Genomic DNA, 23867 nt, shown 5'->3' with positions numbered 1-23867 from the left:
CATGAGCGCACGTTGCTGGCTGAGCTGAGCTGCAAGCTTTCCCATCGTTTAAGCATGTTTGTTCATGTCAGAAAGCTTCGCTTCTCCATTTATGCAGCTCCGCTTGAGCCATTATGTGCGTGAGCCTTTCAGGCAGAGCTTTCATATAAGCTATGCAGAAAGGCGCGCGCTTGCCTTCGTGCAGTGTTGTTGTTTTTTTCGTTCCCGCTTTCAACTCCGCGGCTAGCTAGAGTGAGCCCTACGGGACTCAACTCCACTGCTAATCATCCGCGCAGCTTTCTCAACTGTAGATACGCCATGCTGCCAGCACAAGTGCGCGTACCCCTTCCTAGTGTAGCCACATCTGTCGTCCACTGGGATGAGCTTGACGGCGGCTTGCAGTCCGATTTGGATTCAGTTTGCCGGCATCGGCTCTACTAATTAGTCCGTCAATTTAAAGTAGAAAACGCGCGCGGATCGTGCGCGGCAACCACAACAACAACAAATTATACATAGAATATACATATATTCCACTGAGCAGCAGCTGTTTTTGTTTTTCCGAAAAATCATCCACGAATCAAGGCTGCCATGGTCTATGAGACATCATATGGCATCGGCCAGAAGCCCTTCAGTCCGGATCTCAATCGCGGCAAATGGGAAAAACCCACGGACTTCGTGTACGCCTGCTTTGGACTCGCCCTCAAGTTGGATGTTTTTGTGGCCTCCTATTGGTACTTCTTCGATTTGGGCAGTGAGTAATGGGAATATTGAACTGCAGCTTTCAGCTAGAAATAGCATCAATTAGGGTACTACGTAGTATATTTGGTAGATAGAAGCTTCTAATCTTTTTAGGGGCGTTCCATTACCTGACCTACAGAACTGACATATGACTGAAATATGATTCATTCGATTGATTTTACGTTGCCGAGATGCTGAGTTGCCAAGAGCGATCGATCGATTTTCCTTAAAATATTTCCTAATTTCTTTATAGTTTTTGGAATGCTGCCGTACTACATGTACATGGTCATCTACTTGATTCCCATTCTGGTAATACATTCCTTCATGGGGCAGTTTTCCAGCAGCGGCTTTATATCCGCATTTCGTGTGTCGCCGTTTTTCAAGGGTAAGTGCTACGCTCTCCCAGCTTTTCCTTTGGGTAATCTTTACCTTTTTTCAGGCATGGGCTATGTCAGCACCTTCCTAACCATCTCCATGCTCATCTACTATGGCATCTTCGCGGCTGTGCCGCTTTTGTTCATCATCAACTCAGTGCGTCCCACGCTGCCGTGGAGCTGTGAGGGCATGAAGTCCTGGCACAATGAATCCAGCGAGCACTTGACTGTAAGTCTTACAGATTCTAATCTTACATCTAATGTTTATTCTCTAATTATTCTCCACAGATTTGCAATTATTTCAAAGCCGATGATGACTCGATTAAAATAAAGGACAACGATACAAGCGACTTTAAGCTACTTCACATCCCATCGGTTCTCTACTTTCAGTTAGAAATTTGAAAACATTTCTTTGCATCTCATTTATGACTGATATTCCTTACTGTTTGCAGAAACCACTTTGACATGCTTGAGTCTAGATTTCCCGATCTGGAGCGTGAATACGAGCTATCCTGGCACTTTGTGGGACTCTTCATACTCGTCTGGGCCATCATTGCCTTCATTTTCTACAAATTCTCGGAGACGGCAAAGTTTGGCAGGCTGCTGCGTTACATGGTCTTGATTACTTTGGCCCTTTTGGGCGTGTGCTTTGTGCGTTTTCTCTTTCTGCCAGGCTCCATGAAGGGACTTTTGGCTTACTTGAAGCCGCGAAGAGATGACATTCTAATGGGCACCGGCTCCACCTTTATAATGGTGCTGCAAGCCTTTGGCGCTGGCTGGGGCAGTGTCATGGCCTTGTCCAGTTTTAATGGCTTCAAGGCGAATATTATGACCTACAGTTGGATTATATCCTTTGGCCAGATACTCATTTATATATTCTTTGGTTTGGTTACGTTTATGCTGGAGCATTACTTTGAAGGTGCGTGGAGTTTTTGTAGTGGAACTTAAAGTAAAAATCTTTGTCGCTCACAGACCAACACTCCGATAACTTCAACTCACATGTCCTAACCCACTGGCTGTTGTTCCTGTCCAGTGGCAGTGCCTTGGCCAGCTTGGAGTGGCCCAATTTGTGGACTTTCATCTACTACACGATGCTCTTGCTCGCTTCCCTCATAGTGATGGTAGTTCAAGCACTCTTTTGGGAGTTTTTTAATTCACATTTCCTCTTTGCAGATCACACAAATATTCACCGTGCTCGCGAGTATTTTTGATGAGTTTGAGGGCCTGCGGAAGTACAAACAAAAAGTGACTTTTGGCCTAATTGGTGGATTGGCTTTTTGTTCGTTCTTTTTTTGCACAAATGTAAGTGGTTAAATATTTATGATAAATTCTCTCTGTATAAATCTTTTCCCCCCAGCACGGCATTGTGTACTTCTCAGCTTTGGCTTTGGATGCCATTTGGTCGCACAGTTTGCTGCACTTGCTGCTGATTTTGGTGGTGCTGTGGATCTATGGCAGGGAACGCTTTCAACGTGACATTGAGTTCATGTTGGGACAGCCCTTTGCCTCCTGGAAGGTGTTCGTGCTGCGCTTTATAGCGCCACTTATACTGATCATCTCATTGGTTTGTGTACACCAAATTTAAGTCTAAACTTTTGCCTAAAACTCTCTCCCCTATGCCGTAGCTCATGGGCATAGTTGTATCCATCATGGAGCACTCGTATTCCTCGGTGGTTGTCATGATCATCAGTGTCTTCCTCGTGGTCATACCCTTGCTGTCGATACCCGGCTATGGGCTGTACAGCATGTACCAGAGCACGGGCAGCTGTTGGGAGCGTTTCCGTCGGAGTTGTCGCCCCACCGATTGGTATCCTGTGGAAATGGAGCATCGACAGCAGTACGAGGAGGCTGTGGGCAATACCGATGTGACACATCAATTGTTCGAGGTCACCGATGAGGTCAACTAATACAACTTTAAATACAAATCAAAGTTTATTGGCAGAGTTGAATTTTAAGAGATTTTCTGGGTTGGAACTACTTCATGGCCTCCGCGTCTGTGTCGGACATAAAGGCGGGCATTCTGCGCTGTCTGCGGAAGGCCTCGTATTGCTCACGATCTTCCGGATCGGCTGGTGTCCAGTCCAGTGGCTTCAATCTCTTCTTGAGGCTATCAAACATAGTCTCCCGCTTGCGTATCATTATGTACAGGACATACAGCGGTATCCACATGACGGAGGACCCAAAACTTGCCCAACCAATGATAATGGCCCACTGGGGATAGATCGTATTATGGTACTGGATGGTGCGTATAAAAATGATGCTCGTAAAGAAAATAAACTGCAAAGGAGTTGAGAAATGGTTAAGGAAGAGCCTGCTCAAAGTTTAGCCGGCAGCCACGTACGATTAGCACTACGGGCGTGACCCACTTCCAGAGTATCTTCCACAGCAGCGAAGGCCGCTTGCCCATCATGAATTCCACATCCAGCATAAAGTTATCTATGCCGTAGATAAAGGAAACCATTATAATCTCCACCAGGCAGATGGCAATCACAGATATAGCCGAGGAGTACCAATCAAACAGTTGCAGAATGTACATGCCGCCCTGTGGGAAGAGTTTTCAGATTTTTGGCAGTGTTGCACAACGTCTAACTTACGCGTGTTGTCATTATAATCGCACCGAGAAAGAACACAAAGCAGCAGACAAATGTGAGCTTCCACTTGTGATTCCTGAACCACTTGACTTCATCCAGCATGGAAGAGGTGATGGCTTCTAGTTGCACAAACTGCAAAGAAAATTAAATCAGAAATACCCACAACTTGAGTGGGAAGTCCTCCACCCACCACACTGTCAATGCCCAGCAGAAATAACATAAAGAAGAACATAATGGCCCACATTTGTGGCACTGGCAGCTTTGCTATTGCCTCTGGATAGGTGACAAATGCCAGACCTGGACCCGAGGTGGCCACCGTAGCCACGGGTATGCCCGACTTTACGGATAGGAATCCCAAAACGGAGAACACCACAAAGCCCGCAAAGATGCTCGTAAACACATTCACGGTGACAATCAGAATGGAGTCGAACTTGGCATTATTTCGGAAGTCACTGAAGCTGGCCATGTTGACGATGCCACCCCAGCCGGGGCCGAGACCAAAGAACATTTGTACGGCCGCATCAGCCCAGACTTTAAGATCGAGGAGACGATTCCATTCGGGATACATGTAGAACTTGATGCCAGTCCAGGCACCGGGCAAAGTGACGCCACGCACAAACAGAATGAAGAGCAGAACATAGGGAAAAGGCGCCGTAAAGTAGACAACTTTGCCGACCTAAAAAAGGGAAGAGCTATAAACAGGAGCAGCTTGCCCAGAGGTGTGCTCTTCTTACCGATTGAATGCCTTTGGCCACGCACAAGTAAATGACAATCCAGGCCAGGAAGAGGCTGAGTGTCTGCTGCCAGACAATGCCATCCAAATGGGCGATGCCCGGCGAAAGCTGCAGCACTTCGCGACTGCAAATTGACAGAGAAAAAGGTAAAGGATAATGGAGAGAATTTCGAACTGCAAACTTACTGAAAAAACTCATCCGCTGATGTGACAAAACCCGTTGAATTTTGTTTGCTTAGCTGCAAGATTGAGTGTTAGAAATGGCTTGAAAATAAGTTCTGGTGCTCACCTCATCTATGGAAACACAATGATCCGTGTTCCATGAATGATCGCAGTCCACCCAGGGCACTTGCTTGTAGAAGCAATACGAAATCATGCGTATGGGATAGGATATAATCACCGAATAGTAGCACACACAGTACATGTTCACAATGACCTGGGCGATGCCGGTGCCCTTGAATATCGGCGCCAGGCGGAACATGCCCGTGCAGCCAGTGCTGGAGAACTGGCCGATGAGCACCTCCATGTAGAAGAGCGGTATGCCAGCCAGCAGCACCATTAGAATGTAGGGCACCAGAAAGGCACCTGCAAAAAAAGAGAGAAAAACAAAAAAAAAGTTAATCCTTCGAGCCGGATTTGAACCAGCGACCTATGGATTTCAACGTATCGCGAGTAGGTGCATCTGGGGTGCCGTGATATTTTTCCGGACCAACCAGAGTGTCCTGCCGCTGCTCGTCGCACATTCACCAAGCATCGGAAACTCTACAGTCCACCGCTCTACCAACTGAGCTATCGAAGGCGTTCTCCACAGACCGGCGGCGAGGCCAACAAAAGCGACGAAGCTTTCGCTCCAGCATTACGCTCAAAAGAGAAAACATAAAAGCTAAAAATAGCCCACAGCCCCCACAGTGCACAGTGCATGCTCTCTCTCTCCCTGCCCATTTTGCAGGTAGCGCAAATCTGAGTGAAATGAGCTGCAGAGAGAGAGAGAGAGTGGGAGCGCGAGAGAGAGTGCACGAGAGAGAGCGTGCACGTGGGTGGGTTGAGTGCTGCTGATTGACTTACCGCCGCCGCTGCGGTAGCAGAGATATGGAAATCGCCACACATTACCAATTCCAATGGCATAGCCGATGAGCGAGAGTATGAACTCGGACTTGGATCTCCATTTGCCGCGATTCGTGTCGCGTACGATGCGCTTTGACTTCTTTGGCGGCGGTGGTGGTGGCGTATTATTCGCCATTAAATGTTTGATTTTCGCTTTGTGTTTGTGTGTTTTATGTTGTTGAATTTATCATGCTTCTTTTTGACAGCAAAACACACAGATGTAAGTTATACAAACAAATATTCAATGTCACGGCCACTTAGCATGGAAGGCATGAATTTATGTATTTATTTGTTTAAATAAAATCGAGCAAGGGCATAATGAGCATTTTTTCGGGAACTATAATTCAAACATTCTTTAAGGCATCGAATTTGGAAAAAGTTCCCTTCAAATCTTCTCATAAAGCACACGCCACGGATTCGCTGAGACTCCTCGAAGTCACTTATATGACACCCATGACACACCCATGACATTCGAGAGAGAGATGTGACACCCATGACATTTTGACTTAAATAAAAACTAAAACTTAAACCACAAATAAAAATATCTCATACTCTGGTACCTTCTTTCGGGTTTTAGTAAATGGTTATAACACTTTTATTGGCAACGTTTTAGCATCCATTAGATGTACTTAGCTCTGGTTTAGTTCACTTCCTGGAGATTAGTCTAACTTAGGCACTATGTGAGTGGGTTTTTTGTTTGTTTGTTGTTAAAGCTTCGATTTCATTGTGGGTTCCACACGCAGTGGATGGATAACACTTTTTCCTAACAGCTGAGGGCGCCCAAAAGAGCCATCAGTACAATGGGCAGAGCCTTGAGCACTGGAGCACTGGAATGCCCCGCAATGGCTGTAAAGTCATCGGGTCCTCGGGAGGCTCGCTTCTCCGCCTTCTCGCAGAGATTGCCACAATTGGCATGTTCGCAAATATCGCAAATATTCGACTTGGGCGCACGATAGAACTGCCTCGCGCGACGCGCTGTAATTTACACAAGAAGAGGGGAAACCCCATCAGTGCTATGGAAAATCGAGCAAGTTTTGGGGCTAAGTCTTACCACTATCGTAGTAGTCATACATGACCACAGCCACTGGCCGATGCTTGGTCACCTTGACCGTCTTGTAGGCATGCAACGTGGGGCATACCTCACGCCTGTCCAGATAATCAAAGTAGATGACGACCTTGGTGTCGCGATTCTGTGTTTCCACCTTCTTGATACGCTCACTGGACTCCAGTGTGGGCAGCGTGTCGGTGTCGACGACAAAGCCACTGGGCAGCTGCACCTCCATCACGGCCATGTTGGAGCGTTGCTCCGGCTCACCCACCACGGAAACAAAACTGGCACAGGCGGACAGGTGCAGGTAGTCGGCATGCGAGTTGCGATTCACTGTGGGATCGAGCACAAAACGCGGCCAGGCACTGGTCACATTCGTGTTGTATTTGTAGCTAACTTGAGCCAAGACCATGCCACGACCAGTGGCGGAAATGCTGAGATTCTTGAGGTTGTTGGGCAGCTAAGGGGGAAAGGAAAATGAGGGTAAACCTTAGCTGTTTGGGGGGAGAATCTCTTATGATCTTTTACCTCCACAGTTTGCATTGCCAGCGAATTCTCCGCATTCACATTGAGTATAGTTTCAGCTCCCTCGCCATAGTGAAAGCCAATCTGCAAATTGTTGCCCTGACTGGAGAAACGTTCCGCGAAGAGCAGCAGCGCTTGCAGACCCACAACCGTATCCTGTGAGGCCACAAAGCCGCCCTGCGCATTCCGCTGATCCATCAGCCAGTTGAGCACGGGCAGCGCATCGCCCACGAGATTGTTCTCCAGCAAGGCCAATGCCGCATAGGCAGAGATCTCAATGTTGACACTGCGTGTGGCATTGTACCAGGGAGATTGCTGCTCACCAGCGGGTGCGGTCTTGTTCCACCATTTGCGACCATCTATGAAGGAGATTTAGGCCTTAAATTGAGTGTCTGGTGAGTGAGAGATCAACCGCTTACCCCCATTGATGGCCATAGAGTCGAGTCGTTGCAGAAAGGCTGCCTTGGCATTGTGATTGGCTCTCGAGAGCACGTAGGTGCCCAGCGCCATGGCATGGAGATTGCTGGAACCATCGAGTCCGCGAGTGATAAAGTCCAGCGCCTTGTTGATGTTGTTGCGGTACTCTGGATAGGAGTCCTGGGAAAGGGATTGGTAATGAGAGTTTCCTCTGCAAATTCCTGCTGTCACCTTACCACACTTTCCATCAAAGCGAGCGTCACAAAGGCCGTGAGGCTAATGCCATCGTCGCCAAACTGCTCGAAAATATCGCCATGCTCCTCGAAGCCACCATTGCCGGACTGAACACTCGCCAGGTACACGAGAGCGCTCTGCAGCACCTGGCTATCCACTTGGATGAAGGCAGCAGCCTGACGCAGCGAACGCGCCACATAGGCGGTGAGCCATGTGGAGCTGCGTTTGGCATCCAGACCAAAGGCGCTAAAGGCACCATTGCCGTGGCGATAGTAGAGCAAACGCTGATAGCCCAGAGCCAGATTGTTGGTGGCACGCAGCTCCAACTCGGGCGTGAGCTGACGAAGGCGCTGGGAAGGAAAAACAGCAGCTAGAAGGAGCTGGGCATGGGAGAGTAAATGGCAGACTTACACCCAAGTAACGCAGCACCATAAGATTGGGCACAAAGTGCACCATTGTCTGCTCGCCACAGCCCGTGGGCAGGTGGATGAGACTCTCCAGATTGCCGACAATGCTGCCAATCAGATCCCCCACAGCGGACACCTCAATGCTGGTGGACTCGGGTATGGCATTGCGTGGCACCACAATGCTGACGTTCTTCCTGTTCGGTGCATTCGAATTCAGTTCGAAGAGGAAGCCACGATTGACACGCTCCGTGGCACCAGGGTGCTGCACCAGCAGCGTTTGCTCCACTGTGTCCCCGGCCTGGGAAGAGGCAGCCATGGCTTTCACTTGCAGCGCGCCAACACGTTTGGGCGTGACTATGAAGGAAATGGAACGAGCGGACTTGCCGGGCACTTGGAGCGAGCGACGACTGTAGAGTTCCACCTCTGTGGGGAAAAGATAGAAGCTTATAAAAGGGAAGCTTGGAGAGGATTATGGGTTACTTGGCTTGCTGGTGGCCTTGGGATCCAGCTGTGGGAAATCAAAGTCCAGCGCTGTGTTGTAGAAGGTAACATCCACGCTCAGATCGCTCTCCCGATTATTATGCACCACAAATGGAATGGCAATGAGTTCATCTGCAGGAAAAGGAACATAAATTAAAGTAAACCTTCAAGCGGAGCCTCTCTGGTGAGCCACTCCTACCTCTCCTTATGGCATAAGGCAGCTCTGTCGAAATGTAAAACTCCTTGTAAGCCTCCAGCTTGCCATTGGGCGCAGACAGACCCAAACCATTGACCGGATCCAGAGCAAAGGCAGAGACAGCCCACGAAGTCATCTCACTAGGTATACGTCGATGGATGGTGTTGCGTCCATCGCTGCTCGCTGAGATGTTGAGGAACAACCAAGTATCCGCTGGATCACGCATCACATGCACCCGCGGATTGTGCCAATAGGGTTTGGGGGTGTAGGAGAACGCATAGCGACCCTTGCCGGGCGGCAGAGTGTTCACCTCGATCTTGTGCGCCGGTCCAATGTCCGTCTTGCGCACTGTCGTCAGTTTGTCCTCCTCGGGGCCAGTGGAGGCCGACTCCCGACCTATGGCTGGTGTGCTCTCTGCCTCCTTTTCGATAAAGTAATCCGTGTTGGACATGGTGAGGACTCCAGACTCCTTGCCGGGCGAACCCACTGGCGTGTTGACATCACTCAGCTCGTATGCCCGCAGCGCATCCATCAGTCGTTTGTGGGTAAGATCATTGCTCGAGCCCAAAGCGGCGGCATTTTGATCGACCAACATGAGGCCCACATAGGAGTAGGGCTTGGTGCTGATGCCAATGTCAATGTCCTGTCCGGGTGGTGCTCTAATGGGAGCTTCAATTTGCACCTGCAAGGGAGGAACTTAATGGATAAACTTTCATGGATGAAGAGAACTTACAGCATTCAGTAGATTCTCCTCAAATTGTATGACTTGTTCGTCATAGACAAACTCCCCATTGACGACCATATAGACCAGCATTTTGGCACGCGGCATCATGGCAAAGGAGGCCAGAAATTTGATGGTATGAAAGGTGCTATCGGGTACCTAAGGGAACAAGAATCTCTTAGGTTTAAATAAGCAAAAGAATTACTTTTCTCGACTTACATCCACGCTGCGTGAGAGTATAATATCGCCACGCCCCACCAGTTGATACATGAAATATTTCATGGGCTCATTGGAGCGCACCACCACGGAGATCTCCTGATTTACAGTGGGTCTGGAAAGCAAAAAGATAGATTATAAATTGAGGAAAACCTTTTAGGGGCTTGCTGTCTCCGCTTACTTATCATTCAACACCTTGGCTGTGATGTAGTTTTTGCTATGCAAATGCTTACGCGGCACCTTGCCCACCTCGCTGATCACGCCCAAATAATCGACAATAATCGAATGGAATTCATCGCTATCGCCCACGGGCACTGTGAACTTCATTTTGATTTCACCGCGTGCATCCAGGCTGTAGATGGTGCGATTATACATCTCACTGCTGCCATAGACATTCGTCAAGTAAGCGGTAATCTCGGGCTTAAAGTCACGCAAAGGAGTGCCATCGTTGCGGGCAATGCGTGCCTGGGAAAGGAAGAGAATAAATTAAATTTCTATTAGGAATTTCCAGTCCAAAATTTACTGTCGCTTCAAAGGGCACTCCAGGTATGTAGTAGCTGGGTATCTTAACTGTCTCCACGCGATAATGATTCAAATGTAGAGTGAGAACCGTAGAATAATTCTGCACCGAACCCGTGGACTTCTCCTCCACCAGAGCATCCAATAAATACTGCCGCTCATAGTCCTGCTTGAGCCGCAGCTCCTGTTCGATGTCAAACTCAAAGTAAGCGTTGCCATCGATGGGCACCACTTTGCGTGTGATCAAATCATTGACAAAAGGCTGAAGGCTGCCGAAAAACGTGGGATAAATGGAGAGTGTTGCCTCACCAACAATGGGCTGACCAAAGGCGTAGCTGAGAGTAGTAAAAGACTAGAAATAATTCCCATTTTAAACCGATCTAAAAACTCACTGCGCCTTGACTGTTGCTGCTATCTTTCCATCCTTATAGATGGCATTCCTGGGCGTTTCTATGTCCACCACAAACTTGGGCAATATGTGATCGAGTATCTCAAAGTTTTGGCTGTGTGTTTGCTCCGCCACTTCCACCTGGATGGACCACGTGCCAAAACGCGGATAGTCGGACAGGCGCAGCTCATTCGAGTAAATGGCGTTGGTTAGGCGCACATCCTTGTAGCTTCTGATGATATTTCCACCCGAATCCTTGATCTCCACGTGCACACGTCCATAGCCACGAGCGGGCTTTAGATTCGCGTCGAGCACGAGCACACGATAATGCACCAGATCCCCGGGCTTATAGATGCTCTTGTCCGTCTGCACGAGAACTGTGTGCTGGCGGGACTCAAAGTGCAGCTGCGTTTCATTGGTGAACTGCACACCGCCCAGACCCTCCGATGTGAGACGATATCTATCGGGTTTCAGGTCGGGTATCTGCGAGCAAATAAAGACTAAGAAAAGAGCTTCAAAGTGTGGCAAAAACTCACCTCAAAGTGCAACAATTGTGTGGCATAGGGCCGCAGTTCCACCGTCTTGAAGTCCGTGTAGGTGCTGCCCAGTATGCCCACCTTGAAGCGCGCAGATTCCGCTGCCTTGTGCAGGCTGACAGCCACATGGAACTGAGAGTTGGGACGCACTGTATTCGGCGCAATGATGGAGTACAGACTGTAACGGAAAACCAATTAAGATTTAATGTCTCTTTTTTTTGTGTTTTTCTTAAGCGAATTACACCTATGCTGCTGACATGCTATCTGACTCGGAATCTAAACCTTTTTTCACTTCATTCGCGCGCTTAACGGAAGACAATACACCGAAAACACCGAAACCAAAACCAAAAACCGAACCGAATTGTGCCCTCTGTTCCAGGGGTTATGTCTACACCTCCACCTTCACCTCTCCCTCTGGGGTTAGAGTCTTTGCCGCATCTGTCGGAAATGCTTTTAAGAGTCGGGGGCTGTGGCCGCGTTGGCTCGAGCTCTTGTGGTTTTTATTTCAGCTCTTCCTCGTTGTGGTGGGGGCAAAAACCAAAAGACAATTTAAATATGGTTTCCCCTGCCATATTGTTATGCTAAGTATTTTCCCTTTTCCAGTAGAGCATCCAAGCGGCGGCTGTGTCTGTGATCTTTGTTTGGTTTTCAATTCGAAAATCTCCACTCATTACTTGGGTTTTAGCCGGTTTTTTTTTTAGTTTTTGGTGTTTTCTTTACTTTGTTGCTTTGGCTTTGGCTATTCATTTAGTTGGTAGCAAGATTGCGAAATTTATGGACTGCCTCCTAACTGTGCCACAACTGTCTGTCCAAGCCGGTCTGTGCCGCTGTCCGTTCGTCCGGTCTGGCCTGCTCTTTTGGCGTAATTCACAGTTTTGAGCTTGTTCTAATTCCAATTGGTTTCTGGTGCCACCGCCTAACCTGTTCCCACCAAAAACATTTTCTTTTGTGTTTATGTCACGTTTGTGTAAAAAAGTCAAATAAAAACAGGTTCGCTTTGGCAGTAAAATCGGTTTTAGTAAGAGGCAAGTAAATGGCAAAAACAATTTCGCTTTTGCACAAATTGGCCGCAAAACGTTGCAGGCCTGAAATTTCAGTTGCATTTCCAGCACACAGTTCCACCTGATTGGTTTTTGTTGCTATTGGAGGAACGACAGTGATGGTGATGATCTGCTACGATTCACCTACATGAAAACGGCAGAAATCAAGCCTTGAATGAGTGGATTGACGCGGCCCATATAAGGCGATCGAATGGGGCAAACAGATCATGGACCCCGACAATGATCAGGAAAGTGCCAGTAAGAAGTAGACGCCTCCAGTCTCTTTCACTCTGCCATCAATCAGAATTATACACCGTAGATATAGATACTCAGAAGTGTATGAGTTTGAGCATTTGTTTTCGTACTTGGACTGGTCAGTCATTCATTCAGTGAGTGTTCAAGGTGAGAGCCATCGGAAATAAGTACAGACATAAGTAACAATCCGCGTTTATGTGTCACCTTAGCAGCAGCAGAAACAGCAGCAGAACTTGTACCAGCAGAACTTGTAGCAGCGGCGACAGCCTCAGGCAACAGGGTGACTCAAGATGTCGCGCTTTTTGCTCCTGTTTTGCTTTGGCACCGCCACATTGCATCACCCTATCAAAAATGGGCTGCGATGCTGTGTAGGCGACAGCAGCGCATCACCTCCAAAAAAAAAACTGCGTTGGCTTCAGGTTATTTCATATTTTAGTTGCCATAATAAACCCCATGGTTAATTCACTGATTACATGTTGTTAATAATACATCTTCAGCACACACACACAGATGATGAGAGTTGTTGTTTTCGCACGCTTGCTGCCTAAGTCTTTCGTTTGTTCGGATTGTGGATTGGTTAGGGATTGTCGGGATTGTCAAACTGGAAGTGTGTAGAGTGCAGAGAGTGATGTCATATCTCATTCTCATTTTCTTACAGTTTGTCACTCAGATCTGTCTCTGCGCTGTGATACTAACCCCTGAGCAGCTGTTTGAGTGTGTAAACAAGCTGTGACGATGACGATCAGCGCCAGCACTGACATTTCCTTTCCCCTATGCCGCCGCATTTTGTGTTTGGTGTTGTATTGTATTTCCCTGATATTGTTTCGTATTGTATTAGCAAATTAAGTGTAAACACGTTTTCTCGATTGCCGCCGAATTGTGTATTGGCATCACATATTATACTCTACGCAGTCGAAACTCTATCGTTTTTGGTATGCCACACTGTCCGTGTGGGCAGAGTGTCTCTCTCTCCCTCTCACTAGCGATTGCAGCAGCAGCAGGCGCACCAGAAGAGCACCAGAGATTGCCAAAGACGAGCCGCGCGTTTTTGGAGCGACTTTGATTCGTTCGTTTTGTTGTTTTTCTCGCGCTTTGTTGTTTCTTTCACTTTCGTTTCGTTTCGGGAGCGCGCCCGTTCACCTGTTAACCGCTTGAAAGCTCGCTGCCAACTGATTTTTAGTCAGGCCAGCGATTTGCACACAAGCTGAGCCTGAGCACAGAGTGGGCGCTGGAGCTTTGGTTTAAGCTTTCAAGTTTGCTGTTGAGCGGCGGTTGTTGTACGGACTAAGCGGCGAAACACAAACGAAAGCTTTCACATATAATTTTGCGTGTGCGTTGCATTCCTTCTGTGAGTCCTATTCGGGGCCTGGATTCAAATTCAAATGGGAATGTTTAACTATCCTAAACTAGAGTATGAAACAGTAGATTCATTAGTTCTATTGTTTAAATATCGGCGTACTTTTTCTCCTTCACCCGCATTAATAAGTCTTAATTGCATAAGAAATATATACAAGTCCCATTGTCATACAATGTCTAGAAACAAAAGTGCATTTCTTCTCAGATGCGGTTAATGCTCTCCACCGGCAGAACATCTGGATTCCTGGAAAAGAAAAGCGAAATGTAGGTCTGAAAAGCTGATTCCATTGTTAAATTAAATACTATTTTTATTTTGATATTTACTTGTTGCGCAATATTTGTCATCATTATTTGTATATGCACAGCCGCTGGGCATAGCCCATACAATTTCATATCGGGAAGCTACTGAGAATTGATAACACCAATCCGGTCACTGTTGGGACAAACATCTCGCTGATCCCTCACTCTCCCTTTAGCTTAATCAAAACAAATAAACAAATACAGAGATTTATCATCAGTGACGTAGCAGAGAGCAACGGCAAGTACCTACCCGTTGCTCATCTATTAGCGCGCGGCAAAAATTCCCCGCACAAAACAAACTACAAAATAGAGAGAGAGTGGAGAGGCGTCCGACCGAACGCCCCAACGAACGGATGGGAGAGAGATCGGTTGTCCGAAATCGTATTTAAGCCGCGTCTCATTTCAAGTCAAGCTCACTTTGGATCGTGCGCCGGCCATCGTGTTCGTCTCTCTCTCTCTCTCTCCCGAGGTCAGTGTTTGTCAAAGAGAGAGCGCAAAAAGAAACATTGCCATAATAAAGCTTCGTGTGAAGTGAAACAAAATACAAAACAGAAATACATAATCCCCAAATCTCTTTACAGTTTGTGTCGCGTGTGTCCCGTTTCCCCAAAATGTTGAGGATATTCCTCTGTGTGTTTGTCGTGCAATTTGCATTGCTAATCAATGCCACCGGGTGAGTAGTGTTATATACATAAGTGCATAGTATATAAAGTGTCCAATCGATCGCTTATCAGTACAGCCAATGAAGGTTACTGTCAGGTGCCATTTGAGCCAGTAGATTGTTCTACAAATATAAATAAAATATACAGCCAGCGCACTGGCCACGTCCACTATCCCACAGACTATGTTTCAAATGTCACTTTTGGTGCCCGTTCCCTTCAAACCGGTTAAAAAAAAACACACACATCGCCTTGCAGTTTCTTCTTTTGGGGCGAGGTGTTTTTACGCTCCACTGATTAGTCGAACACGCGTCGGCCCAGGGGGGGAAGCACAGCGGGAAAAAACACAGAGAACCTTTTTGTTTATAATAAACACCGTTTTTAGGAGTGTGGATTGCGGGATTTTTCGTTGGGAGTAATAAAACTTTGATGTTCATAAAAATACCCTGTAGTTTACATGCCCAAGGGGTGTATTTGTTCTGATGAAAATTACTCTAAACTTTTAAGTAAAGTACGAAAAATTGACCATTATTTACGAGGCATTTGCATAGTTGTTAGACTCAGAAATACAATTATTTTATTTGTTTTGCATTATCACCATTTATTAGAATCAATCATAGAGAATCAGCATCATTAATTGGCAAAATCTATACGTACATGGAATTGCAATTAAGAATTCGAAGTCCGGCACACAGATTATTCATTTGAAAAACAATTATTTTTAATTTAATTAAACAAAACTTATTGTGTTTATTGGCAGCCTCTACTCGGTGGTGGGGCCTGGCACCATTCGCTCCAACTTCAAGTACAATGTGGCCGTGTCCGTGCACCAGGCGGACGGGCCCAGCCAGCTGAGAATCAGCATCAATGGACCCTCGTACAATGAGACAAAGCAGATCGAGGTGCTGCCCATGTCCACGCAGAATGTGGAATTCGATGTGCCGAAGCTGGCCAGCGGGGACTACAATCTGACGGCTGTCGGCGTGTCGGGCATCGTCTTCGAGAACTCCACCAAGCTGAACCATGCCGACGATAAGCCCTCGACCTTCATACAAACCGATAAGGCCACCTACAAGCCCGCCGATCTGGTGCAGTTCCGAGTACTCATCCTCGATGAGCAAACCAGACCCGCCAAGATCGACAAACCCATCACGATTGCCATCACAGATGGTGCACAGAATCGCATTAAGCAGCTGACGGACATCAAGCTGACGAAGGGCGTGTACTCCGGGGAGTTGCAGCTGTCCGAGCAGCCAGTGCTGGGCACCTGGAAGATCGAAGTGAGTGTCGATGGCGATGGCAGCGAAACGAAGACCTTCGAGGTGGACAAGTATGTGCTGCCCAAGTTCGAGGTGATTGTCGAAGCACCCAAAGATGTCGCCGTGCAGGATAAGGTGATAAAAGCCACCATCAGAGCCAAGTACACCTACGGCAAGCCGGTCAAGGGCAAGGCCACCGTCTCCATCGAGCCCAATTATTCGCACTATCTGAACCGCGATGTGGGCACACAGGAAAAGACAATCGATGTGGATGGCAAGGGGCATGTGGAGTTCAGCATCGAAGGCAACCAATATCGTGGCGGTTACTCTCCGCCTTTGAAAATTCTGGCCATTGTCACCGAGGAGCTGACGGGCAACAAGCAGAATGCCACAACGATTGTCAATCTGCACAGTCAACGCTACAGGATCGAGGGTGTCGACACTCCGCCCACATATGAGCCCGGCAAGCCCTTTCTCTTTCAGATTGTGGTCAAGAATGTGGATGGTTCCCCAGTGCGCAACTCCGAGAAGAAGGCCAAAGTGAGCTTCGTGGCCGGACATCAATTTTCCGATCGTGGCAATCAGCGGGAGTTCAATTTCGAATCAACGCTGAACGAGCATGGCATGGCCGCCTTCAATGTGACGCTGCCCCAAATGGAAATGAGTTATGTGAGCATCAATGCCGTCTTCGGAGACTCCTCATCCTTTGTGGGCAGCATTTCCAAGTCCCAGCCAGCCTTCGAGTCGAACGAACCACTCAAAATTGAACTGAAGACCAAGACGTGAGTTCCACTTTCCCAATCAAATTCAGAGCTAATTTCTTTGTATTTCTGCAGTCCAAAACTAGGCGAAAGCGTATCCTTTGATGTCAAGTCGAATGTGGATATACCTTACTTTGTCTACACGATTGTGGCGAGGGGCAACATTGTGGACACCGACTACGTGGATGTGCCAAAGGGCCGCAAGACTCACACGGTGAAATTCACGCCCACATTTGCAATGGTCCCTCAGGCCATTATTTATGTGCATTACATCTACGACAATGAGCTGCGCTTTGAGGAGAAACAAGTCAGCTTTGAGAAGGATTTCAGTAACTCGGTATGGAGTGTCCTTCCATTTGTAGCTTCATTTATTAGCCAACTTTTATTTATTAGATTGAAATATCTGCGCCTGTGGATGCCAAGCCCAGCGAAGAGGTGACGCTGCGCGTCAAGACAGATGCCGATTCTTTTGTGGGTCTGCTGGGCGTGGACCAAAGTGTGTTGCTGCTCAAGTCCGGCAATGATTTGAACCGCGATGAGATCTTCAACAGCCTCAGCAAGTACCAAACATCGACACCCTGGCAGCGCGGCTATGGACGTTATCCGGGCGAGACCTCAGGACTGGTGACGCTCACGAATGCCAACTATCCCTACAATACGGGTAAGCCTCGGGGGGATATATTCCATATAGAGTTCGGTCAGAGTTTCGATCACTTTGAGGATTAGATTTGGTTTTGAACAAGAGCAGAACTTAAGCCGCATTCTCATCAGATTATCCCGACTATATAAACGATCAGGCGGAGGTTCAGCCCGATTCATTTATAGCTGACGAGCAGCCTTTGGGCTTTGGTATTGCAATTTACAATCGTCAGCCAGTGAGTGGCAGCCCAGCAGAACCAACGCCAATACGTCAGAATTTTGCCGAGGTCTGGACTTATGAAAGCAGGAGGTGGGTGCCGCCACGTCCTAGTACCAACCACAGACACGTTAATGCACCTCTAATGCACAGCTCTCTATGCTTTCTGCTAAACACAAATCTAAGGCTTTAACTAAGTCGCTCTAAGGCACCAATACTAATATTTGCAGGCACACTGGAGAGTGCCCAAGAGTAATCGTAAATGATCCAAATTTTAGCGCCCGTAACAGCTCATCATAATGATTTGTACATGACGGAAAGTATCGAATATGAAGAGGAAGTAAACGACGATATAGATACCGTTGATGGGCCAATTGAAATGAAGCCAACAGACAGCGTGCGCACAAATTTTGCCGATCTCTGGATTTGGCACTCCACCGGCAACGGGAGGTGGGTCCTACGGTTAAACTACACAATTTGTGCATGAAAGAAAACCCACTCCGAATGCGCTCCTAAACCAACAGAAAAGTAGATTTAAATCTAACTCCGAATGACACAAAAACTAGCTGCAACTTTTAACTAAATACTAATGACAAATATGTATATATATATCCCCGATGCAGATGATATTATAGTACCTTTCTTTGTACTCAATTCGCCAATGCCTGTTGCATTTTCGATTGCGTCGGCAAGTGGAATAGGCGCCCCTGGTGCAGCATCAGCTTCAGGTCCAGCTCCAGTCATTCCACAGATTCGTAAAGAGTTTCCGGAGAACTGGATATTTTACAATGAAGAAAAGTAACCAACAAGAATGACTTTTAAACTCTACTGTAGACCTCCAACCGTTGTGCGCTTTTTTGTCTGTGTGTTTTTTTTTTCTGGGTGTCCATAGGTTTAACTCTAAACTTTAAATACTTTTCTATCCTTTCTTTAACATAATAACTTGCTGGAACTGTTGCTCCTGTCCCTCTTTTGAATTTCCATGCCAGTCAGACGCTGGTTCACCAGAGTCCCCCTGCAGCGCTTTCCAGTCGCAGGAATTGGTTTAATGAATACAAATCTCTTGGCAATGAGGCCATCTGCAGCTGGGATTCCAATACCAATACCACCAGCAATCTCAGCCCCAGCTCCAGTGCCCCAAATACGCAAAGAGTTTCCGGAAAATTGGATCTTTTATAATGCTGCAAAGTATGAGCATGTTTTTCGCATAGCTATTTGTGTGCCTTTTGTGCTTGACTAACCAAAAAATGTTTATCAAAAATATGGCAAACCATAAATCACCAAAAATGCATCATGGCAGGTCTCTTCGATTAGGTTTTCCTTTAGCTTAAAACTCCTCAATGAGGGCAGCCTGCATAAAATGTAACAATATTTTATTCCCAGTTCTGAGCCGCTGGCATTGGGCTGATGATGAAGTTCTTTACTTAAGATCGGATGTATTCGAGGCTCGTGGCATGTTTGGAGAGCCAGTAGAAGCACGTGCCTATGGTGCTTCGATATCCAGATCTGAATTTTATGCACCACAACCAGCACCAGCACAGATACGCAAAGAGTTTCCTGACACTTGGATATTTCTAAACACTCACGAGTAAATTATTTGTGCACTTTTATGGCTTATAATCGATTGTTAATTGTGGGACTACTCATCGGAGCATAATAATTGGCACACAAATTAATAATTGAGGAATTAAATTACACATTTCTCAGCTAAATCCAGAGAACTTTTGCAGCTTGAAGCTGCTCGATGGATGTCTGCCTAACATAATTTAACATCCTTTTCCCAGATCGGTTCAATGAAATAGTTTATTACTCAATGTCTGATGGACTCGATAATCTGTTTACGTATGCAGCAATCGAATCAGCTTCGGCATTTAGAACTGAATTTTATGAACCACCAACATCACCCGCAGCACCAACACCACAGATACGCCAAAGCTTTCCAGACACTTGGATATTCCTAAACACTCACGAGTAATAGAATTTCCTTGCACTCAATGTTCCTTGTATTGTCGTCCTACCATTTCAATTGGCAGCCGAATCCTTCAAAAGTTTTGTGCAAGACAGAAAAACATTCCACAGAATTTCCCCCTTTTTTTTCCACTAACAAATTTCCCGCTTATTGTTTTGTTTTCTGCATGTTTTTCATTGTTTAAGCGGTGATTAGAAAATATTTAAAAATTCATTTAAAACATTTTGTGGCTCGTGGCTTTTATGTTTTTGTGTGTGGGTTGTAAGCGGCTTTAGAAATGATTTAAAATTAATTTTGTTAATCTCCAAAACAGCACGGATGCCGATGGCTTTACATTGGCCAAGAAGATACCGGATACCATTACCTCATGGGTTGTGACGGGCTTCTCACTGAACCCCAGCTCGGGCATTGCGCTGACCAAGAGCCCTAGTAAAATTCGCGTCTTTCAGCCATTCTTTGTGTCCACCAATTTGCCATATTCCGTGAAGAGGGGTAAGTCGAATCTCTCTAAGAAAATCAAACTCAACCTCAAGCCATACTCTTTCTTTTGCAGGCGAAGTCATAGCCATACCCGTCATCATTTTCAACTACTTGGACAAAACACTTGATGCGGAGGTCGTCATGGACAATGCGGACAAGGAGTACGAGTTCACGGAGGCCACCAACGAGGTGGAGGAGAAGGCCAGCGATGAGGTGCGACGCGTGAAACGCGTCACAATACCCGCCAACAGCGGCAAGAGCGTTTCCTTTATGATACGACCCAAGACTGTGGGCTCGACGACCCTGAAAATTACCGCCACTTCACCCATTGCCGGCGACACCATCCACCAGAAGCTGAAGGTAGAGCCCGAGGGTGTCACGCAGTTCGTCAATCGAGCGGTTTTCATCAACCTCAAGGATCAACCGGAGCTGTCGGACTCACTCGAAGTGCAAATACCCACGGAGGCTGTGCGCGATTCAGAGTTCATAGAGTTCTCGGTGGTGGGAGATCTGCTGGGTCCCACGCTCCAGAATCTGGACAATCTCGTGCGCATGCCCTACGGCTGCGGGGAGCAGAATATGGTGAACTTTGTGCCCAACATTTTGGTGCTAAGCTACCTGGAGGTGACCAACCGCAAGATGCCCAGCATTGAGGCGAAGGCCAAGAAGTTCCTGGAGATTGGCTACCAGCGGGAGCTGACCTACAAGCATGACGATGGCTCCTACAGTGCCTTCGGCAAGTCCGATCCCTCGGGCAGCACTTGGCTCACGGCCTATGTGATGCGCTCGTTCCATCAGGCGGCAAAGTACACCCAGGTGGATCCCAAAGTGATGACCGCTGGCCTCGATTTTCTTGTGTCCAAGCAGAAGGACACCGGCGAGTTCCCAGAGGTCGGCAAACTCTTTGACAATGCCAATCAGAATGAGCTGGCACTGACTGCCTCTGTGCTGTTGGCCTTCTTCGAGAATCAGGAACTCATTCCCAAATACCAGAGTGCCATTGACAAGGGTGTGCGCTATGTGGCTGAGGAGGTGGACAAGACCGACGATCAATATGCGCTGTCCATTGCCGCGGTGGCCCTACAGCTGGCCAAACATCCGCAGGCCGAGAAGGTGCTGGCCAAGCTGGAGGGCGAGGCCAAGCAGGAGAATGATCGCAAGTGGTGGTCCAAGGGCACATCAACGGAAATCAACATGTGGCGTCCACGCAGCAACGATGTGGAGATCACCTCGTATGTGCTGCTCGCCCTGCTCGAGCAGGGTCCGGCAGAGTCGAGTCTGCCCATTGTCAAGTGGTTGATTGGGCAGCGGAACAGCAACGGTGGCTTTGCCTCCACGCAGGACACAGTTGTCGGCCTGCAGGCGCTCACCAAATTCGCCCAGAAGACCGGCTCCGGCACCGGCACCATGGACATTGACTTTGTGCCCTCGAATGGCACCAAGTCCACCATCAAAGTGGAACCTGCCAACTCCCTCGTGCTGCAGACTCACGTCCTGCCGAAGACCACTCGCAAAGTGGATTTCACGGCCAAGGGCACGGGTTCGGCAATGGTGCAGCTCTCTTATCGCTACAATCTGGCTGAGAAGGACAAGAAACCCAGCTTCAAGGTCACTCCCACGGTGAAGGATACGGCCTCCAACCAACTGCTCGTGGTGGACATTTGCGCCGAGTACGTACCCCTCGAGGAGAGCGACAAGGACAAGGACTCCAATATGGCTGTCATGGAGATTGCACTGCCCTCCGGCTATGTGGGTGATGCTGAGAGTCTCAGCAAAATCGAGTCGGTCGATCGTGTGAAGCGCGTGGAAACCAAGAACTCCGACTCCACGGTCATTGTCTACTTTGACAGCCTGACGCCCGGCGATGTCAAGTGCCTGCCCGTGGAGGCAACCAAGGCGCATGCGGTGGCCAAACAGAAGCCGGCGGCTGTGTCCCTCTACGACTATTACGACACGGAACGCCGCGCCACCGAATACTATCAGGTGAAGTCCTCCCTGTGCGACATTTGCGAGGGCAGCGACTGTGGCAGCGGTTGCAAGAAGGAGTGAAATAAATACTAACAAATAAATGCAAAATAAATAAAAAGAAATAAATAAAGTCTATGAAAATGTATTCTGATTGTTTTATTTACTCAACCAATTGCAGGAGATCGCTTTGCACGCGCGGCATCTATGAGTCTGTGGGGAAAGAGTCATAATTATAATGGAATTAATAAGATTATCGTTAAAGCAAAGACAGAACAATACAAATGAAATTGCAAGAGAAGCAAAAGCTTTAACGTTTAACGCTGCACAGGTACGGGCGCGCGCTGTGCTAGCACTTCATTTCTCTTTTATGCTATCCTTCGCCTCTGAAATGAAATGCCACTCGACTTCGTCAATGCATCGACCAGCGCTGATATCTCTGGCGCGGCACAGTGGGAACTCAGCCAAAAAAAAGTCGCACAAGGTTGGAAAGTTGCATGAGCGCTTTGGATATTAGGAATGTACGCAGCTAATAGAGAACTTTTCAGAGCTTTAAAAATTGAATTTTGAATATAATTTTTGTTTGGGTAATATGAGCACTCAAAGTTCACTTGTTAATTTAGCAACCAGAAATTGCCCACTGTGTAACGGGGCTGAGACGCCAGAATCGAAACTTCTGCCTGCGCTCGTCGTCTCGTCAATGCATTCAACATGGCAGACGGTTGTTGGAGAGAGACGAAGCATAAGCGGAGAGAGAATCGAAAGCCCGTGAGCTCCCCCCCCTTTGTCAACGGGCGTAACATCACAACGAGCCACATAACGGCTTAAAGTGAATTTATGTATGCTTTTGGGAATCTATCTCTATCCCTTTCTAGCGCTTGAATAAGGTATTGGTCTTCCCCACAGCGCTCGCTCATTCAATTTCTTTGTATTATTTATTTGGTTAAACTTACTTCTGCACATCGTCCACCAGCAACTGCACATCAAATGTTTCCTTTGTGACTGTCTTGTGAAATTCTTCCAACACTCTGGGATGCACCATTATGTCCACCTCGTTCTTGCCCATGCGCCATAAATTATACTTGAATGAAAATATATGATTAAATGCAAAATAAATAAATAAATAAAATAGTTAAAGTGATTAACTCACCATCTCGGGATCGGATAGCAGAAATTCAATCACTTGAAAGTGACTTTTGGTGTTGACTCCCACCCGAAAAACTTTATAATTTTTATAGGAAACAATTGCCGATTTGGTGGTTTGCTCTGCCACAGGAACGGGCACTGGGAAGGCCGTGGCTTGGGCAACATCAAAAATCAGCAATGCAATCAAGAGCAACATTCTGTGTGAACTGGCAACAAGTGGGACTCAATGGGAATGCTTTATGCGATTATTCGTATTCCCCTCAGCAGATGGCAAAGCTGTTGCTTTTGTTCCTTGATTAAAAAGGTGCTTCGGATCGTTTAGCTGGAAAGAAAGTGTTTCAGCATATGGATTCCGGGTTCGGGTACACTATCAAATGTACGGTCAGGGCTGCGCAGCACAAAACTATCGTCAAGGCGTGAGAGTATCGGTGGAAAAGCGTTGATAAAATATAAAATAAATTAAAAATTTTGCTACTTGTGTGGCTGAGAGTTTAGCAATCGCTCTGGGACCATTTTTGGAAACTGACGGTGGAGACGCTGCCTACTCGGCCGACCATTGAGTTGGTTCATAGAGCACACATAAAAATACTCTCGAACTATCGAATATAATAAAAA

General features: G+C 47.2%; 5 protein-coding genes across 10 annotated transcripts; 2 read left to right on the top strand and 3 right to left on the bottom strand.

Moving 5' to 3' along the window:
• The first annotated feature begins 407 nt into the window (after nucleotides 1-407).
• On the top strand, nucleotides 408-3032 carry LOC117901487 (sodium-dependent proline transporter-like). Its single transcript, XM_034812254.1, has 9 exons — nucleotides 408-730; nucleotides 971-1102; nucleotides 1157-1320; nucleotides 1380-1480; nucleotides 1544-2010; nucleotides 2064-2212; nucleotides 2265-2393; nucleotides 2449-2655; nucleotides 2717-3032. The coding sequence occupies exons 1-9, from the start codon at nucleotides 568-570 to the stop codon at nucleotides 2996-2998; spliced, it is 1794 nt and encodes a 597-aa protein (XP_034668145.1). The 5' UTR covers nucleotides 408-567; the 3' UTR covers nucleotides 2999-3032.
• Nucleotides 3033-3036: 4 nt separating this feature from the next.
• On the bottom strand, nucleotides 3037-5706 carry LOC117901488 (sodium- and chloride-dependent glycine transporter 2). The gene is made up of 8 exons (XM_034812256.1): nucleotides 5481-5706; nucleotides 4705-5000; nucleotides 4602-4654; nucleotides 4417-4540; nucleotides 3873-4358; nucleotides 3686-3814; nucleotides 3433-3633; nucleotides 3037-3368 (listed from the first exon to the last, which is right to left on the bottom strand). Exons 1-8 carry the CDS (start codon nucleotides 5653-5655, stop codon nucleotides 3066-3068), a joined length of 1767 nt encoding a protein of 588 aa, XP_034668147.1. The 5' UTR covers nucleotides 5656-5706; the 3' UTR covers nucleotides 3037-3065.
• Nucleotides 5707-6085: 379 nt separating this feature from the next.
• Nucleotides 6086-13682, bottom strand: LOC117902050 (CD109 antigen). Its single transcript, XM_034813116.1, has 15 exons — nucleotides 13198-13682; nucleotides 11207-11384; nucleotides 10675-11153; nucleotides 10287-10617; nucleotides 9945-10228; nucleotides 9767-9878; nucleotides 9560-9706; nucleotides 8830-9508; nucleotides 8631-8762; nucleotides 8155-8573; nucleotides 7746-8093; nucleotides 7512-7689; nucleotides 7096-7451; nucleotides 6571-7027; nucleotides 6086-6494 (listed from the first exon to the last, which is right to left on the bottom strand). Exons 1-15 carry the CDS (start codon nucleotides 13284-13286, stop codon nucleotides 6283-6285), a joined length of 4401 nt encoding a protein of 1466 aa, XP_034669007.1. The 5' UTR covers nucleotides 13287-13682; the 3' UTR covers nucleotides 6086-6282.
• A 925-nt stretch (nucleotides 13683-14607) lies between these two features.
• Nucleotides 14608-22254, top strand: LOC117902051 (C3 and PZP-like alpha-2-macroglobulin domain-containing protein 8). Of its 6 annotated transcripts, none has more exons than XM_034813118.1 (8): nucleotides 14608-14626; nucleotides 14739-14830; nucleotides 15577-16857; nucleotides 16912-17173; nucleotides 17230-17497; nucleotides 19076-19280; nucleotides 19975-20153; nucleotides 20215-22254. In XM_034813118.1, exons 2-8 carry the CDS (start codon nucleotides 14769-14771, stop codon nucleotides 22188-22190), a joined length of 4233 nt encoding a protein of 1410 aa, XP_034669009.1. In that variant the 5' UTR covers nucleotides 14608-14626; nucleotides 14739-14768; the 3' UTR covers nucleotides 22191-22254. The 6 variants fall into 6 exon arrangements, with proteins under 6 accessions (XP_034669009.1, XP_034669010.1, XP_034669013.1 ...); XM_034813119.1 differs by lacking the exon at nucleotides 19076-19280 and adding an exon at nucleotides 18682-18880; XM_034813122.1 differs by lacking the exon at nucleotides 19076-19280 and adding an exon at nucleotides 17971-18142.
• On the bottom strand, nucleotides 22243-23732 carry LOC117902055. Its single transcript, XM_034813126.1, has 3 exons — nucleotides 23257-23732; nucleotides 23060-23187; nucleotides 22243-22319 (listed from the first exon to the last, which is right to left on the bottom strand). Exons 1-3 carry the CDS (start codon nucleotides 23446-23448, stop codon nucleotides 22274-22276), a joined length of 366 nt encoding a protein of 121 aa, XP_034669017.1. The 5' UTR covers nucleotides 23449-23732; the 3' UTR covers nucleotides 22243-22273.
• Between the last annotated feature and the right edge of the window lie 135 nt (nucleotides 23733-23867).

The sequence above is a fragment of the Drosophila subobscura genome, chromosome U, assembly GCF_008121235.1.
Source record: "Drosophila subobscura isolate 14011-0131.10 chromosome U, UCBerk_Dsub_1.0, whole genome shotgun sequence".
NCBI lineage: Eukaryota > Metazoa > Arthropoda > Insecta > Diptera > Drosophilidae > Drosophila > Drosophila subobscura.
The sequence above is the reverse complement of the archived record's forward strand: the minus strand, read 5'-3'. Positions and strand labels throughout refer to the sequence as shown.